The 18,334-nt window shown below is 52.9% G+C and overlaps 1 protein-coding gene across 4 annotated transcripts in view; it reads left to right on the plus strand.

Annotated features, from left to right (window-relative positions):
• The window catches only part of LOC102449364 (CMP-N-acetylneuraminate-beta-galactosamide-alpha-2,3-sialyltransferase 4-like), a 31,832-nt gene extending 19,980 nt beyond the window's left edge, over nucleotides 1-11,852 (plus strand). For 2 of the 4 annotated variants that reach the window (XM_025183612.2, XM_075905127.1), the window contains exons 3-11: nucleotides 359-416; nucleotides 826-882; nucleotides 2,566-2,693; nucleotides 3,228-3,291; nucleotides 4,176-4,271; nucleotides 7,020-7,212; nucleotides 7,907-8,035; nucleotides 9,581-9,727; nucleotides 11,044-11,850. In XM_025183612.2, the coding sequence (XP_025039397.2) occupies nucleotides 359-416; nucleotides 826-882; nucleotides 2,566-2,693; nucleotides 3,228-3,291; nucleotides 4,176-4,271; nucleotides 7,020-7,212; nucleotides 7,907-8,035; nucleotides 9,581-9,727; nucleotides 11,044-11,160 (989 nt within the window). In that variant the 3' untranslated portion in view covers nucleotides 11,161-11,850. 4 annotated transcript variants of the gene reach the window in all.
• Nucleotides 11,853-18,334: the final 6,482 nt, after the last annotated feature.

Below are 18,334 nucleotides of genomic sequence, written 5' to 3' on the forward strand. Positions count from 1 at the left end.
ACTTAACCTCGCTGTGCTGTGATTAGGAATAATACCGACCCTGTGAGGTACTGCAAGGCTCTGTCTGCAAAGTGCATTGGGGCCGGGGGCTGGGATGGAAGTTGCTGTAGAAATAGAAGGGATTATTAACAGTCAGTGCCATTCAGTCCTGGCTGGCAATGAGGGACTAGTTCTGCTCTAACCCCCCAGGGGCTCCCTGCTCTGGAACAGTATCTGCAGGATTTCAGCCATGTGGCTGAAACTCGCCTCAGTCTGGTGTGCATTTGGGAGGCTGTGCGGCAGGGGGGCTTGGCTGCCAGGCTGAGGACATTGCTCCCCTGTTTCACTGTGTCTGTCTGGTGTCTGTTTCCTTCAACAGTGCTCAGTGTGCAGGTTGTCCAGTACTGCAAGAAGATGGCGCATGATGTTCCCTTTGAGTAAGTCTGCTTGCCCTGATGTGTGTGACATTAGGCTCAGGAGCTAGATACACACCTTACTGGGAAAGCTCGGACCTTTCTCTCTTCGGGCAGTGGAGACTGCTCGCTCCCAGCTTGGGCCGTGGGGAGTTTGGGAGAGCCGTGTTGTATCTGGCCAGGAGATGGCTGCATTGTGTGGCTGGAAGAATGGGACAGGAGAGGAAAATAGTGGGTGACCAGGGAATCATGGAAGGACTCGATTCTAACCCTGAAGGCTTCCCACAGTGGGGTCCCTGGCAGGTGGGGGAGAGGGAGCCGGAGGGGTATGCTAAAGGATAGTTCTGGGAGTAGGCCCCTGATGGGCTAGAAGGGAGGAGGCTATGGCAAGGCAGTAAGGGCTGGGACTAAAGGAGACGTGTCTCTTTCACAGGAAGGACATCAACATTTGCAGGAAGCACTTTGCCTGGAGAAATCCCATTCTTGGCAGGTTTGTTAGTTGCTTTTGGTTTGTTGCCTGTTGGCGAGGGCGGGTTTGACAGTCTGATCAGTGGATGTGCAGGAGAAGGGCAGTCCCGGTGTGTGGGGAATCCAGCAGACAGGATGGGGAACGTGCAAGTCGTGTCACTGCCATGAAGTCAGTGAAGGAGCTGTGGTGAAATAGAAGCAGACGTCCCCTTTACCCGAGAGAAATCAAAAGGTGACTCAGCATTTCCAGGATGTCCGGAGGCCAAGGCAAGGGGAAGTGGTGTGCTCAGAGAGGATTGCACTATTGCAGGCTGGGCTGAGATGTGGGGCAGAGCCAATCAGGGCTAATGGGGAGGGACGTGGCTCCATTCCTGGAAGCATTTGGAGAGAGCAGAAAAGCATGTGAGTACCCTAGGTCAGTGACTCCCAGGAGATGACTACTCCTTTCAGGAGTCTGATTTGTCTTGTGAACGCCAAGTTTCATTTCACTTAAAAACTATTTGCTTGCAAAATCAGACATAAAAATATGAAAGTGTCACAGCCACACTAGCACTGAAAAATTGTTTGCTTTCTGACTTGTACTGTATAATTATACAGTAAATCAATTGGAATATAAATATTGCACTTACATATAGTGTATAGTAAGTAGATAGTATACAGAGCAGTATAGCCACGAATGAATCATAGAACCATAGAGCTGGAAGAGACCTTAGAAGGTCATCAAGTCCAGCCCCCTGCCCTAGGCAGGACCAATCCCAACTAAATCAACCCAGCCAGACTTGTCAAGCTGAGACTTAAACATCTCTAGGGAAATGTTAGTTTGTACTGACTTCACAGGTGCTTTTTATCTAGCCTGTTATAAAACTAGACAAATCTCTAGGGGTGTGTCTAGACTATAGGGTTTTATCGACAAACGTGGACTTTTGTCGACAAAACTATACCTGCGTCTATACTGCTGCTGAGTTCTGTCGACATAACGTCAACAGAACTCAGCAGTTTTGTCGACGGCTGTAAACCTCATTCTATGAGGAATAACGCCTTTTGTCGACAGAGTTCTGTTGACAGAAGGCATTATTGCATCTACACTGTCCTTTGCATCTACACTCTCATGTTGACAAAGCAGCTTGCTTTGTCTACAGAACTGGATGTAGTCTAGACACTCTTTGTGGACAGAAGCTTTGTCGACAGTATCTGTCAACAAAACTTCTGTCGACAAAAGCCTGTAGTCTAGATGTACCCTGGATGTCCTAGTGTAGAAAACTCCTTTGTTAGTATTTGCAAAATGCTTTGAAATCTCGTGATGAACTCTTTAGACATAGAATCGTAGAATCATAGAACCATAGAGCTGGAAAAGTCCTCAGACGGTCATCAAGTCCAGGCCCCTGCTCTACGCTGTCCTTTGCGTCTACACTTTCATGTCGACAAAGTGGCTTGCTTTGTCGACAGAACTGGATGTAGTCTAGACGCTCTTTGTTGACAGAAGCTTTGTCGACAGTATCTGTCAACAAAACTTCTGTCGACAAAAGCCTGTAGTCTAGACATACTCTAGATGATTTGATGTACCCCCGGAAGACCACTCCATACCCCTGGTTGAGAACCGCTGGCCTAGGTGAGCCTGGATGCTCAGCCCATGTGGAATGGCTGTGCTAGGCGTCTCCTCCCTGGCCCCTGCTATGCTGCTAACAGCGTGCTTCCTTCTTGCTAGGTTTGAGCCTGACTGGAAGCCTTTCCTGACCAGCAGGGAGTTATTCTGGCAGGACAACACCCCGGAGAGGAGAAAACTAAACAACCTTCTCCAGTTCCACATGCTTCCCTTTGGGCTGAACAGCTCTGGTATCAGTCTTACCCTCCTCAAACACACCCTGCACTCGTGGTTAGCACATGGGACTGGGGGTGGTGAGGTATCCTAGCTGTTAGAAATGCCTCTCTCTCACGCAGCCACAGAGAGAGGTGGAGGGCAGCGCAGGGTGGCAGCAGCCCCTGTCCAGGGGTGGTCTTAGCTCCCAGGACTGAGCTGAGCTGCTGGCCAGCCTGCTAAAAAAATTACTAGTGGAGGGGGGGATGCGTTTAGTCGATAGCATTAACTGGTCAGCTTTTGCTTATTGCAACCCTAGTTCTGAACTTTCCCAGCCTTTGCCACACTATTTGTGTTTGGGAGGGCGTGATGGAAAACCTAGGCTAAATATGATCCCTGCCCCCAAAGAGTTTGCAAACTAATATGTGCACAGTGACCTGGTGAGTGAAAGCCATGGGAGCAGTGGGGAAATGGAGCGAAGTGAGGGCAAAGGGGACAGCGATTCAGGCTGTTTGGGACAAGGGGCTCCCCTAGGCAGATGGCCGTGTCACCTCTTTCTCCTGTCCTTCCAGTTCTCGATGCGTTCCGTACGTTGCAGCTCCTCCCGCAGCAGGAGATGCCAAAGTCCATTGAGCGGTAGGGGGCTGGGCTGATGGGTGGGTTGGGGGGCAACGGTGGCTGTTCGTGGTGGGGAAACCTCAAAAAAAGAATGTAGTAGCTTGATTGGAACCTTTGTGTCTGAGGCTCATTAGAGCTGTCCCATTCTCGCCTCCCCCGCCACCCGTCCACCCTGCTGACACCCCGCATCCCCTCCTCACTTCCCACAAGGCCCTCTTTCTCTCCCTGCAGGCCCTTCTGAACTTATCCTGCTAGGCTGCCTCAGCCCCCAGCTGCCTCCCTGTAATTTCCATTACACCCTGTTCTTTCTCCTCCTCCCCCATCACCATCAGGCTCAGAAGCTCCTTCTACCTCCTTGCTGCGCAGGGCGGCTCAGGGCACACGGAGTTACGGGCACGAATCTGTGGGTCTTGCCCACTACTGGCTTTGAAGCATGGTCCATCTTCTAGGCAGTGCTTGGCCGCTGGGTTGCTTTCCCTTCTCACCAGTGTCCCTTGTGGCCTTGTCACTGCTGCCCTCCCTCTCTGTCAGCTTAGCGGATGCTATCCCCAGGTTCCTTAACATGCTGATGCTTTGTTCTGTCTCCCCCCCTCCCGCTCACGGGGCAGGGCCCACATCCGGCCAAGCGGAGTGCAGCATCCCAATGATGCTGGCTAAGGGATGAGCTCTCTGGGTGGGACTGGCAGCTCTCCGTACCTTGCCACCCTGCTGCTGGTGCCTGAGCACAGCAGGAGCCATCAGACTCTTCTGATGCTCGTCTGAGGTCCAGGCTTTCTCTGCTCTGCAGACGCCTGGCTTTGTCCTGGGAGACCCGCCAATATGCCAGACAAGTCCTGGGGGCTGTTGCTCTGTGGGGACTGGGCTGGACAGGGCCTCACATTCATTCCATTGACTCTGTCCAGTCTTCGGTGCCGAAGGTGCGTTGTGGTCGGCAACAGTAACTCCATCCGTGGCCGAGGCTTCGGGGCGGTGATTGACTCGCACAACGTCGTCATAAGGTACGGCATGCTCCCCGGGACTGACGGTAACATGGTGAGCGAAAGCCACGGGCAGCATGGGGACCAAAGGATGGATGAACAGTGCTTAGCAATTCTGGAAGTGTAACAGCCTTGACCTCCGAGTTCAGGGAGCTTAATGGCCTTGGCCCAACACACAAGTAGATGCCACGCACAGCCTCCAAGGTCTCAGGCCTCACCCCTGGGGGCTGCATGGGTCCGTCCACACGGCAACAAACCCCCGTGGGCTGAGCCCAATCATTTGCAGTGCAATGTTTAGAGCCACAGGCTACAGTGAGCAGATGTTCCATGTCTAAAAGGACAGTCCTGTATTTAAGCCTTCCTGCAGGTGTCCTGAATTTTGCTTAAAGACGGGCGTATTTTCTGTCTCCCCGCATCAGTCCTGTGGGTCACGCTGCTGGCCAGATCCCTGCATGCCAGCTGCCCAACCCCAGCAGCTAGTGCAGGGGAGGGGACGTCCAGTGGCAACACGTGTGCAAAGCTGGCGGCAAGACAGAGCTGTCAGCCACTTCCCCTGCTGGTCCATCAGTGCAGCATCAGCTCTCAGCCGGTGGGCCCAACCCCCATCCCATTTCTGGCTGGCACTGCTTGCCTACTGCCTGCTGTGAGCAGTGGGGGCGGGGGAGTGCAGGCAGGCGGTGACTAGTTACTTGCTGTCTCATCAGTTCTGTACGTGCTCCTCTCCCGGATACAGCCCTTCCTGCCCCCAGCCCTGCGCTTCTCCCTCTCCCTCACTGCAGGGCACACCCCTTCCCGGTGCTTTGCAGAGAACTAGCTCCTGGGCAGAGCGCTCAGCTCACAACAGCCTGGCTGGCTGGCTCCTTCCTTCCCCCACTGCCTGTGCCTGGGCTGGTGACCTGGGGAAGGCCAAGATCCTCCCGCCCAGGGCGTTGGGCAAGAGGAGCCAAGCCCTGCACTGCACAGGCACGGGGCAGCCTCTCTGCCCCTCGGCTAAGCTCTGGTATGGATGTTGGGGGAAGCAATTTCCAGCTTTTCGTGCCCTGATTCTGCAAGTTTCACAGCAGTCCCCTGAGCAGGGGCTTAGCATCCTCTTCACCTGGCCCAGGAAGTACAGGGCTGCTTCATCCCCGTGGCACCGGCTCCTGCTGAGCCACCTCTCTGGTCATGGTCCTGGAGCACCTGCAGCCAGGTTCCCTGGGCATTCCTGCAAAGTGCATTCTTAGGGCTTAACCCCTTCCTGCCTGTGCTCTACCAGGGACAGGAGCTGTGTTATGTTGGTGGCCAGCAGCAGTCTGGAGGTGCTAGCTGCCTTCTAGCATTGTGCAGGCAGGAAGGGACGAGCTGCTTCCGGTCACAGGGAGAGGGGGTGTAGGGGGTGGGGGAGTGGAGATGAGTTCTGCAAAGACATAGGCCTGGTCATCCCTTCCCCCGCCACCATCTCCTGCGGCTGGATGCACTCCTGGCCCTCCTCCCTCCCCTGTAGGGCTCGGACACCTCGATGTTAATTTGAACATTTGCACTGCGTAATTCTGATTGGTTCCTGTTCAACTCGCAAGGCACCGTATTTGGCTTAGGGAAATATGGTCTCCACCCCACAGCCCCAGTCCTGCAAGCCTGAGTCACTTGACCTGGGCCAGCGGTGCCCTGGCTGTGGGCCGTTTATTGCAGCGTTGATTAGGGATGCTAGTGAGTAGTCAACTAGTCAACTATGCTTATTGGGTAGTCGACTGGAGTATCGACTACTCATCCATCCCCCCCTCCCGAGAGGCTGCAAAGTGGGAAGGGAAATAAGAGCTGGTACTGGGAGGAGTCAGCTTAAAAGCTGGTTCCACCCAGCACCATCTCTGTGGTGCCACCCGCCGCCTCTATTGGGGCAGTGGGGGGGAGATGGGGGGGCTGCTGCGAAACAGCCTCTGCCAGTGGTAGGCTAAGGCTTGCTGTGGGCAGACGCTGCTCTGTCAGCAGCCCCTGTCCATAGGGGTCCTAGTGGGGAGCTGCCCCCCCGCCCCGGGACAGGGGCAGCTGCCACCAAGCACCCCCTGTTTTGGTTGCCTGGGCTGGCTGCCGTGAACAGGGGCTGCTGGACGCAGCACAAGCTGAGACGAGAAGTCCCGGCTTGCACTGGTCCAGGACGCTGCACCTCTGCATTTTAAGTGGCTCTTATTTCATTTAAAATGCAGAGCTGCAGTGTTAGTGGCTCAGTCCTGGCTCAAGCCAGCTCCTGGAGCTACCCCGCTGCAGCTCTGCCAAGTGGCCCTTATCTACTAATCATTGACTACACTCTTGTATCGACTACACAGTTAGCCAGATCATCGCAATTTAACATCCTTAGTGTAGACCTGCCCTTTGACCTCTTCAGTTTGCTCATTCAGTAGAATGGTTTGTGGTCAAGGCCTTGGTTTGGTACTGGGTTTAAATTCTGGCTCCTCCATAAACTTCCTGAGTGAAAGTCACTTGATTTCTCTGTGCCTCCATTTCCCATCTGCAAAATGGGGCTACATTCATCCTGCCTTCTGCCCCCTTTGTCTTTATTTAGACCATGAGCTTTTTGGACCATGGACCATTTCTCACTCTGTGTAAATGCAGCACCTACTGCAGGGGAACCGTGCTATCATTTGAAGACGCTAGGTGTTGAATGACATGAAGTAGTAAAATAAAATAACCCCACACATCTAACAAGTCTGGTCCCAGCCAGCAGTGGCATATGACCTGTTCTGTGAGAGCCTGCATATCTGGCACGCTCTCAGCACTCTGCCTTGCCCTCCTCAGGTTAAACAACGCTCCAGTGAAAGATCACAAGGCAGATGTGGGTGAGAGAACCAGCATCCGGCTCTTCTTCCCCGAGTCTGCGGTACCCAACCCTCTGGATAACAACAACAATGAAACGCTGATGGTGCTCATTCCGTTCAAGAGCCTGGATTTTACATGGGTGATGGAGATGCTGCTGGATACGAGGAATAAGGTGAGGCATCTCAAAGAGCTACTGGGAAGTGCTGGGCCAGGTTGCATGAGATAAGATGTTTTAGGGCTCTGTTGTCCTCTTCCATATTATGGGCGTTCCCCTTAGCAACGTGCCAAGAGCAGTGGGACGACCCCAAACTTCTGCACTGATTAGGCCTCAGTTGGAGTATTGTGTCCAGTTCTGGGCCCCACATTTCAAGAGAGATGTAGAGAAACTGGAGAAGGTCCAGAGAAGAGCAACGGAAATGATTAAAGGTCTAGAAGACATGACCTGTGAGGGGAGACTGAAAGAACTGAGCTTGTTTAGTTTAGAAAAGTCCTGCCCACCATGGGAGTGGCAGAACAGCCAACACACACACAGGCTGCCCCCAGGGAAGGTGGGATAAGGGATGCCCTGAAGACAAGGTGGTGGACTAGGAGACAGGGGCACTTGCTTGTGGAGGGCAGGGTGGTGGATTCAAGTCCCAGCCACCTAGGGAACAGCAAAACAGCCAACACACTGGCTGCCATGGTGGAAGGTGGGATAAGGGACGCCCTAAGGTAAGGCTCTCTGTGCTAATTCCCATAGCTGAGCTAGGTATTTGTTTACTATTTGTACAAACCCCCTGCCCTCGGATACTCCTCCTCTTCCTAACAGGTATGGCTATTGCAGCTGAATCCATCTCTCTCTCTCTCTCTCTCCATCCCTCCTGCAGACTGTAGAGGGGTTTTGGCGCAAGCCTCCTAGTGAATGGAAGTGGAATACCTCTTACCTGCGGATTCTGCACCCTTATGTCACCTACCAAGCCACATACAAATTGCTTCAGCTGAAGAAGCAGGGCAAGGTACGGCCCAGACTGCCTGGCAAGGAGAAAGCTTCAGGGTGCTCTTTGCCGCCGTTAGCCTTGTGCCTTCCTGCCTCTGCCAGGAATCGCAGAAGGAAATGGAGGGGTGAGGGGCGAGACCTGTTCGATCCCATCTGCCTGCCCCATTCAGGCGCAGGCCTTTAGTGTGGCTCTGGTGCCGCGGGAGATGGAGGTTTCGACACCATCCACCGGGAGACTATTCCACCGCTGGCTGTGTCCACATCTTACTGAGATCCAGCCTACGTTTCGCTTTCCTAATTTCATACTCTGTGGCCTTGCTGTGCCACGGTGCGCAGTCTCTCCCAGCGTGGACAGTGCTGAGCTTCCCTTTCCCTGTCAGGTGGGCCTCTACTGAAAATGGGCTTCTGCAAGAGGATAGGAAGTTAGGTCTGCATCCCCTAAAGCAGTGAAGTATGGAACAGACCTAATCCTGACAACTCCTTCCATAGCATGAGTTTCCCCTCCCATTGGGGCACTGAGGATTATCTGGTTAATAAGTATAATCATTCTTTGTCTTTTGTCCAGATCCTCAAAGCACTTTGCAGCCATTAATTAATTCAGCCCCGCAGCCACCACTCGGAATGAGGGAAGCATTAAAATCTGTGTTTTCTGAGGGAGAAGCTGGGGCAGACAGTGTCTGAATGACCTGCCCAAGGTCAAGCAGTGATTAGTAGCCAGGGTTGGATTTGTGACTGGGACCTAAGTCTCTGGATTGCCAGACCTGGGCTCCATAATTTATCCTTGCTGAAATGCATGGAAGTGCTACAATCCATGCAGAAAGCGCTAAATGTTACTTAGATGCCATAGAATCAGAGGACTGGAAGGGACCTCGAGGGTCATCTAATCCTGTCCCCTGCTCTCATGACAGGACTAAGTATTATCTGCCATCCCTCACAAGTATTTGTCTGACCTGCTCTTAAAAATCTCCTATGATAGAGATTCCACGGCGTCCCTAGGCAATTTATTCCAGAACGGATGGTACATTTTCTCCTGAGCCCAGCTTTGTGGCTGTTCCGCTTGGCATCTTCTGTGTCTTCTAAATAATTCAGGTGTTTGTAAATGCCTATGTTGCCTTTAAATGACTGGCTGGTTTTGTAACTTTTAGGCTACAGACTGGAATTTAATGCACAAGCTCGAATTTAGCACACTACTAAGACACCAGTCAGACAGAGTATATACAGACACTAGGCACAGGGACAGACTACATGCCTGCTCAGTTCCTTTCCGAAGCTTATACATCTCTGTTGAGGTTAACATTTGATTTTTCCAAAGGCCCCGTTCTCGCTAGAGGCTATCTTGTTCTGCACAGCCTCACTTTAAAAGATGGACCAAGGGGTTATGTCATCGAAAGAGCAAGGCCTATAAACTCAGCCCTTCTGTGCCTGTCTTGGTATTTTGCTGTTCAGTAGGGCATGAAGGGGGCAGTGGGTCCCAAGTACAGCCAGGTTGCTGGGTGCTGGGTGGTAAAACCTGAGCTCAGAATGCATAATGTCATTCGAAAATGTGTCACGTCTTTGTATCCAGCAATATTCTACCACGGGAATCATCGCCTTGAACTTAGCCCTCCATATCTGCCATGAAGTCAATATCGTAGGGTTTGGTTACCCTGAGCGGCATGACAACACCACGCCGGTGCACTACTATGACACGGAGCATCTGAGCCAGGAATTGGTAAGATTGTCCTGGTCCTGCTGACCTGTTCTTTGTGGTGACACTCTCTGGGGGACGCTGGGACTGGAGTAGCTGGGAGCTCCCCCAGGCTCACTGCTCCTTCACCAATATCCACAGTGACTCCTGCTGGGAGAGGCTGGGACCAGAGTAGCTGCTGGGAGCTCTCTGAGAGGGCTTCAGATGCAGACTATGTATACTCCAGTGCAGCATTTGGAATGAGCCCAGTCCAGTGCCCACTGAAATCAACAGGAGTCTTGCTATTGACTCTAGGGAGAGCTGGTCTCCCCTCATTGCCTTCACTGTCTTGTTTGCCTGCTCCTCCCTGGTGTCAATCTTCATGCTCATGCATCGGGGCCTGCAAAGCCACTTTCCTGATTTAGTGCAAATCCCCATTTAAGTCTCACTTTTCCATGCCACCTGCGAGAAACGAGGCAGCTGAGCCATTCCTTTGTTTAAAATACAGAAACCTGTGCACCACTTCAGAACTGTATTGTCATAGCACTGTTAACCCTTGCCTTTCCTGGCCCTTTTTATAAGTGTACATTATTAACAGTAGTGGCACCTAGAGCCAGGTACTGAGGAGGGGTCCATCTTGTGGAGGTGCTATAAGCACACTGGCTGTGTCTACACTGGCATGTGCCTTTGCGCAAAAGCATCCATGCCAGTGTAGACGCTCTCTTGCGCAAGAAAGCTCCAATGGCCATTTTAGCCATCGGGCTTTCTTGCACAAGAAATTAACGTTGCCTGTCTACACTGGCCTCTTGCGCAGGAATACTTGCGCAAGAGGGCTTATCCCTGAGCGGGAGCGCCAGAGTATTTAGGCAAGAAGAGCTGATTTTGTACATTACAACGTCAGTGTTCTTGCGCAAATACTTGCGGCTAGTGTAGACAGGCGGCAAGATTTTGCGCAAAAGCAACTGCTTTTGTGCAAAATCTTGCCAATGTAGACACAGCCACTGTGAGAGGCAGCCTCTGCCCCAGAGAGCTTACAAACAGGATGGACAGAATAAGCATGAGAGTGGAAACAGAGAGGGATGAAGTGACATGACCAAGGTTATGCCGCTGGCAGGTGCTGGGAATAGAACCCAGGTTGCCTGATTCTATAGCCACAGCATCATGCTGATGTTAGTCTGTAAATTCCATGGGGTAAGGATCTTTATGCAGGTCCCCTGATGGTCTAAACTGGAGTCACTCCACTAACACCGATTACACCAGCAGTGAATCTGGCTTGCTTTCTGTCTGTGCTGCACGACACCCAGCACATGATTCTGGGTGTTGTGAGAAACAATCAGTAACAACAGCACTTCTCTCTGCAGTTCATGATGCACAACATCACCGCGGAGCAGGAGTGGCTGCTGAAAATGATCGAGCGGGGGATGATATCCGACTTGATGCGTCCTTCCTCCTGGTCTTGGGGCCCCTGGCTGGGGTGATGCTGCGTGATGTTCCAGGAGCTGTTGCTCCATGCACTCATGTTGGGCCACAGTTGGCTTTTACTCTGGTTGTTCTGTGCTGTACTGGACTGGGCAGGCGTTTCCCTGTTTTGTGTCTGGTGGCAATGAGCCATGGCCCTTTGGCATTTGGCGGAATGACTTTTGCTCTCATGGCCTGTGACCTTTGCCTCTAATCACTGATTCAGGGCTTCCTTGGTGGAGGAGCAACAGTGTCAGATGGTGCTTCCTGCACCCTTTTGCCTCCTCTGCTTTGCCTGCTAGTCACGTGTGCTCCTTTGAGTTGAGAGGTTAAAGCCCCCAATGATGATTGTAAACAAGGCCCCTTGTAGTTCCAGCACCTTTCTCCGGAGCCTCAAGTGAGCAGGAGTGGGTCCCATTGGCGTGCAGAAGGACCTGCCGAACGCTCAGAGGATCGTGTGTTTCAGGTGCTCTTTGAAAAGCTGGGGAATGTTACTGGCAGCAGGACCGTGCTGTTGAGTTTTTCTGTTGGGCAATAAAGAAAGAGCTGGTTTTAAGTGGGCCCAGGAGTGTCTGATTGTCACCAGGGCTGTAGGGACAGGGCTAATGTGGATGACTGGATGCATCTGGATGCTACAAACTCTTTGCTGCTCCTGGATCCACAGTGCCTGCCCTCCGTTCCTGCTCACTCTTCATGGCTTTGCCTGGCCCTCCGCATCTGCCATGACCACAAGGTCACCCTCCATCCCAGTGCTCACTCAGCAGGCGCTGGACAGTTGCTGGTCCATTATCACATTTGCCAGAATTCCTCCTTGATTCAAGTCTCAGCTGTAAAGCTGGTGCAGTGCTAGTCCATGAATCCCACCCACTGAGAGACTGCTTCCTTCTACCCTCCCCTCTGGCCTCCATCCCCCCGCCTCCCCTGGCTCTTGCAGTGCTCCTTCATTGCCAGTCCCCTCTCCCCATGCCCAGGAGAGCTCCCGTGCCCTGTTTGCTCACCCTTCTCCAGCCTCCCCATCCCAGCCTCACTGGAAGGCCTTGCCTATGTAGGTGTAACCCAGGGCTGGGCAAAATATGGCCCAGGGGCCAGATCTGGCCTGCGGACGCAGCAGCGAGCCTCACGCAGACTCCCTGCTTGCCCTGCATCCCCCTGTTCCCCCCACCGGTCAGAAAAGCGGCTGCTGCAGCTGTTTCTTTTTGAAGAATAGGCAGCGTGGGAATCACTCTGCCCCCTCCCCTCAGGCTCTTAGTCACCAATGCACGGAGCCCCTGCAGCCTGTGCAGGGGGCGGAGCAGGCAGGGAAGCTGCCCGAGAACCTTGCTGGGCTGCTGGCCGGGAGTCGCCCAGGCAGGTCTCCCAGTCCCTCTGCCCCCACCCACTCCTACCCCACAAAGCCAAACCCTTTGTACCTCTCCTGAATCCATACCTCCTCCCAGGCCCTGCTCCTCCAGGGTGACATAGTGATCCCTGTATCTCCCAAGGGTGGATACCTTGTTTGGAGTAGAGCTATCGAGCCAGCACAACTCCCCTGTGTAGACAAGGGCTTTGCCTCCCCTCCCTGCAGCTAGGGTGCACGGCACTCAGAGCTGCTATCTGCACTTCTTTTTACCTTGTTAACTCCCTGGCTTTGACTCTGCTCCATTCTCCTCCCCCTGCATGTCACATTGGACATTGTGAACTCTTCCTTCTGGCCCCACCTCTCCCCTGCAAGCCAAGCCGCTGCGTACAGATCTGTGCCTGTATGCATGGAGCCGAGGGGGGGTGATTCAGAATAAAACCGGAAGGGGAAGGTGCCCGGGGTCAGAGTGTGGGTGGCTGCTACGCTGAGTTTGGGGAGGGAAGGTGCTGATGCCGAGGGCTCCAAAAAGCTCGGTGGAGGATTCGTACTCCCACGATAACATGGATCCCCACCCATGGGCTGAGTCAAGCCGCCAACGCTGGCGTGGGGGAGGTGGGGATCTGTTAGCATTTCATTGCTCTCCGTTTGAGCATGGCTCTCGTTTGGCCGGCTGCGAGGGCGCCACAGAACCAGAGTGAGCCTCTAGTTAGATCTTATAGTGTCCTCTTCCACGGGCCACAGCTTCAACCATTGCTCCATGTGTGCTTCTCCACGGCCCTCTTTAGCGACATGCTCGGCGGCTTTGGCCACAGGCCAGGGATGATCCAGGCTTTCCTGCCAGAGCTGGGGAGAGCCCACTGTCAGCGAGAGGAGAGATTCCAGGAAAATGTGTGATTGTCATTGGTGGAGGCAAGAATAGGGCAAGTGCCTCCCGGTTCTCCTTTAACTTAGTGTTACAGCGTTCACATCAGAAGGTCCCAGGCTGGACCTCCCGGGAGTTTGCCCGGCCAGGGGAAGTCAATTCCAGCCCCTCTGCTGCTGACTTCTGGGCTCTCCCCCAGCTCCCCTGCTTGCCCTCACTTCCAAGCTTGGCCGCTGGCCCCCCGCCTGCCACCAGGCTCCCATCCCTAGTAGGGCTGCTGCCCCTCTGCCTGCCGGACCAGAGAGTCCCAGTTGGGAGAGGTTCAATCTGTATTCTTCAAAGCCCACTGAAGTCAGTGAGATTATTTCCCACCATTGAGCTCCCTGGGCTCTGGGATCAGACCTGAGGGAAGAAATTCACCCCTGCACATGGCCATCAGCAGCTGGGGCTTAGAGAAGGCACAAGCTGCCTCCCCTCTGTCCCTGTGATAGAGCCAGGCTAGGGCTGTGCAGCTGAGCGTGTTCAGTCTCTTCCACCAGACTGCCCAGCAGAATAGGGCTGTGGCCCTACCAAAGGCTAAGAAGCCTGGAGTCCAATTTGCCTTTGCCTCCTGGCTGCCCACAAAGGTTTTCTGCCCTCTTGCTTTAAATGTGGTAGTTTCCCAGGAGAAAGGAGGGTCAGCACCATGCACAGAGATAATTATAACTCCAGTCTGAGGAGACTTCTTTCTCCATCTCCACATCCTCTCCACAGCCACCCACCTCAGCAGCTGAGTGCTGCAGGAACGGGCACTGCTGCCATGGGGCCTGGCCGGGACGATAGACTGTTACAATAGACCAGAACTGTAGAAGGGAGACCCTTCCCCCAAGGCCATTGTGACCCAGGCCTTCTCTCCCACTTGGCCCTCCCCTGGGGAAGGATTTTGGAGAGGAGCCAGCCAGACATCCCAGCGGTTGGAGCAGCTGCAGAAGCAGCCGGAGCAGAGACCTTTGGCTAGTCAGACTTTCCTGAGTCTGAACTGGACTTGCTCTTTGGCCTGTGCTGACTGGATCTTTGCTTCAATCATGGCCCCTTTCTCCCACATCATCTGTTCCTCTCAGCCCCATTCCACACCTTCTTCTCTCGTTCCTGTCCCCCTCCATGTCCCTCTCCCTTCACCCTCTTGATCCCTTCCCAAGTAAACACACGCCATGTCCTCATGCATCCTGCTTGTGCATTAAACCCTCCACTCCGTGCGTCCAGCTCTTTAGGGCTGACCCTGTCTGCTATTTGGTCCAGAGCCTAGCAAAAGAGGCTTCGTGCCTGGTTGGTCTGTCAGCATGTCTATAATAAACATGATTAATAATAATAAGGACCTGGACGTGATTCATCTCCTGGCATTAGCAATGTATCACTATCTGGTATAATGCAATTAAAGCACAGTGTGGTTGTTTAGTTTGAAGGAACACCCTGAAACACACAATTAAATATCAAAGGGACATGTGGCTGCACCATTTCTGTAACAAGGAGCCAGCCCTGTTTGGCCTCCAGGTGGTAAGAGCATTCATTCTTTTCTCAGACCCTACATGCAAAATGTTCTCAAGGAGGAAAATGCCTCACATGTGCAGCCACTGATCAACTGTGCGGGCTTTGGAAGAGTGTTGGCTAGTGGTTAGAGCATGCAATTCCCAGCAGACTGCTGAGTTCTATTCCTAGCTCCGCCACTGAGTGATGATATGTGTGTCACATTACCTCTCAGCCTTGCTCTATACTACAAAGCTCTGTGAGCCAAAAATATTTTGGGGAAAAAAATCCCTTATACCCAACTGTGCTAGGTCTACCATCCTGGTGATGATGTAATGCAGTGGTCCCCAACCTTTTGAGGTTGGCGGGCGCCAGGGGGCGTGGCCGTTCGCCTGCCGGGCGCCAGGGGGCGGGGACACTTGCGCACCCGGGGGCGGCGCCCGGTGGCGGCGCCCCCCCATAGCCACATGCCCGGGGCGGCCCCCTCCATAGCCACATGCCCGGGGCCCCCCCATAGCTCCGGGGCCGGGGGCCCCCTGCAAGGACTGCGCGCCCAGGGCCGGCGCTCCCCCTGCAAGTGCCCGGGGCCGGCGCTCCTCCCGCAAGCGCCGCGCGCCCGGGACCGGCGCTCCCCCCCCCCCCGCAAGCGCCGCGTGCCCGGGGCCGGCGCTCCCTGCAAGTGCCGCGCTATGTGCCCGGGGCCAGGTCAGCCCTGAGCACCTGGCGGGCGTATGCAAATGCCATGGCGCCCGCGGGCACCGTGTTGGGGACCACGGATGTAATGAGACATCCTGCTGACATAGTTTAACTCTGTGGGTATGTCTAGACTACGTGGCTCCGTCGATGGAGCCATGTAGATTTGTTGTTTTGACAAAGGCAAATGAAGCCGGATTTAAATGATCGCGGCTTCATTTAAATTTACATGGCTGCCGCGCTGAGCCGACAAACAGCTGCTCAGCGTGCTAGTCTGGACGCTCCCCTGCCGACATCAAAGCCCTTTGTCGGCAGCCCCGGTAAACCTCATCCCACGAGGAATAACGGGGCTGCCGACAAAGGGCTTTGATGTCGGCAGGGGAGCGTCCAGACTAGCGCGCTGAGCAGCTGTTTGTCGGCTCAGCGCGGCAGCCATGTAAATTTAAATGAAGCCGCGATCATTTAAATTGCGGCTTCATTTGCCTTTGCCTATAACCCTAATCTACATGGCTCTGTTGATGGAGCCATGTACTCTAGACACAGCCTGACAGCCCAGCTATGCTTGTGTAACATTTGTAGTGTAGACAAGCCCGCAGCAAAAGTGGTGTTAGTAACACTTCTCTGTCTCACAGGAGGCTTGTGACCATTTGGGCTCATCTACGTGGGGGCCTGCAGGAAAATTAATCTGAATTATCCTAAACTGTGAAGTTAAAATGGATTGGTTAAACCACATTAAAGCCCTATGGCCTAGTCTACATTAGACCAGGCAGGCTGGCCTAAGGTGCACCATTAAGGCTTACATTAAGCCGAGCTGCTGTGGTGTCTACACTGTGAGAGGCGGATGGAATCACATGCTCCCATCGGCTTTCCTTACTCCTCCCAGAATGAGGTAGGAGCTGCCCTCAGCGTTCAGTTTGGGGGTTTACACTAGACCCACTAAATTGACCTCTGGAGGGTCAATCTTCTCCATAGCACAGACAAGTCCTATGTGAATAGCTTCATTACAGAATTCATGTGGCCTTAATTTGTTCAGTTTAATTTATAATGGGGTTTAATGCGGTTTGACTAATTCACTTCAAATTCTGCCTTTAGTTAATTCCAATTAATGTTTCTGAGGGTGTGTCTAGACTACAGGGTTTTGTCGACAAAAGTGGACTTTTGTCGACAAAACTATACCTGAGTCTACAGGGCCACTGAGTTCTGTCGACATAACGTTGACAGAACTCAGCAGTTTTGTCGACGGCTGTAAACCTCATTCCATGAAGAATAACGCCTTTTGTCGACAGAGTTCTGTCGACAGAAGGCATTATTGCATCTACACTGTCCTTTGCATCTACACTCTCATGTTGACAAAGCAGCTTGCTTTGTCTATGAACTGGATGTAGTCTAGATACTCTTTGTTGACAGAACTTCTGTCGACAAAAGCCTGTAGTCTAGATGTACCCTGGATGTCCTAGTGTAGAAAACTCCTTTGTTAGTATTTGCAAAATGCTTTCAAATCTGGTGATGAATTCTTCAGACATAGAATCATAGAACCATAGAGCTGGAAAAGACCTCAGAAGGTCATCAAGTCCAGGCCCCTGCTGTAGGCAGGACCAATCCCAACTAAATCAACCCAGCCAGGGCTTTGTCAAGCCAAGACTTAAAAATCTCTAGGGATGGAGACTCCACTACTTCCCTAGGTAACCCATTCCAGTGCTTCACCACTCTCCTAGTGAAACAGTTTTTCCTAACATCCAACCTGGACTTCTCCCACCATAACCTGAGACTATTGCTCCTTGTTCTGCCATCTGTCACTACTGTGAACAGCCTTTCTCCATCCTCTTTGGAACCTCCCTTCAGGAAGTTGAAGGCTGCTATCAAATTCCCCCTCACTCTTTGCTTCTGCAGACTAAACAGACCCAACTCCCTTAGCCTCTCCTTGTATGTCATGTGCTCCAGCCCCCTAATCATTTTGGTTGCCCTCCGCTGGACCCTCTCCAATGCGTCCACATCCTTTTTGTAGTGGGGGGCCCAGAACTGGACACAAATACTCCAGATGTGGCCTCACCAGAGCTGAATAAAGGGGAATAATCACATCTCTGGATCTGCTGGCAATGCTTCTCTTAATGCAACCTAATATGCCATTAGTCTTCTTGGCTACAAGGGCACACTGTTGACTCATATCCAGCTTCTCATTCACTATAACCCCCAGGTCCTTTTCTGCAGGACTGCTACTTAGCTGGTTGGTCCCCAGCCTGTAACAATGCTTGGGATTCTTCCGTCCCAAGTGCAGGACTCTGCACTTGTCCTTTTTGAACCTCATCAGATTTCTTGTGGCCCAATCCTCCAGTTTGTCTAAGTCACTCTGGGCCCTATATCTGCCCTCAAGCATATCTACCTCTCCCCCTAGCTTAGTGTCTTCTGCAAACTTGCTGAGGGTGCAATCCATCCTCTCATCCAGGTCATTACTAAAGATATTGAACAAAACCAGTCCCAGCTCTGAACCTTGGGGCACTCTGCTAGAATACGACCGCCATCCTGACACCGAGCCGTTGATCACTACCTGCTGGGCCCGGCCTTCTAGCCATCTTTCTATCCATCTTAGCATCCATTTATCCAATCCACATTCCCTTAACTTGCTGGCAAGAATATTGTGGGAGACCATATCAAAAGCCTTGCTAAAGTCAAGGTATATCACATCCACTGACTTTCCCATGTCCACCGAGCCAGTTACCTCATCATAGAAGCTAATCCGATTAGTCAGGCACGACTTGCCCTTAAGTCTCGGCTGGACAAAGCCCTGGCTGGGTTGGTT

Source organism: Pelodiscus sinensis, chromosome 22 (assembly GCF_049634645.1).
Source record: "Pelodiscus sinensis isolate JC-2024 chromosome 22, ASM4963464v1, whole genome shotgun sequence".
NCBI classification, from domain to species: domain Eukaryota; kingdom Metazoa; phylum Chordata; order Testudines; family Trionychidae; genus Pelodiscus; species Pelodiscus sinensis.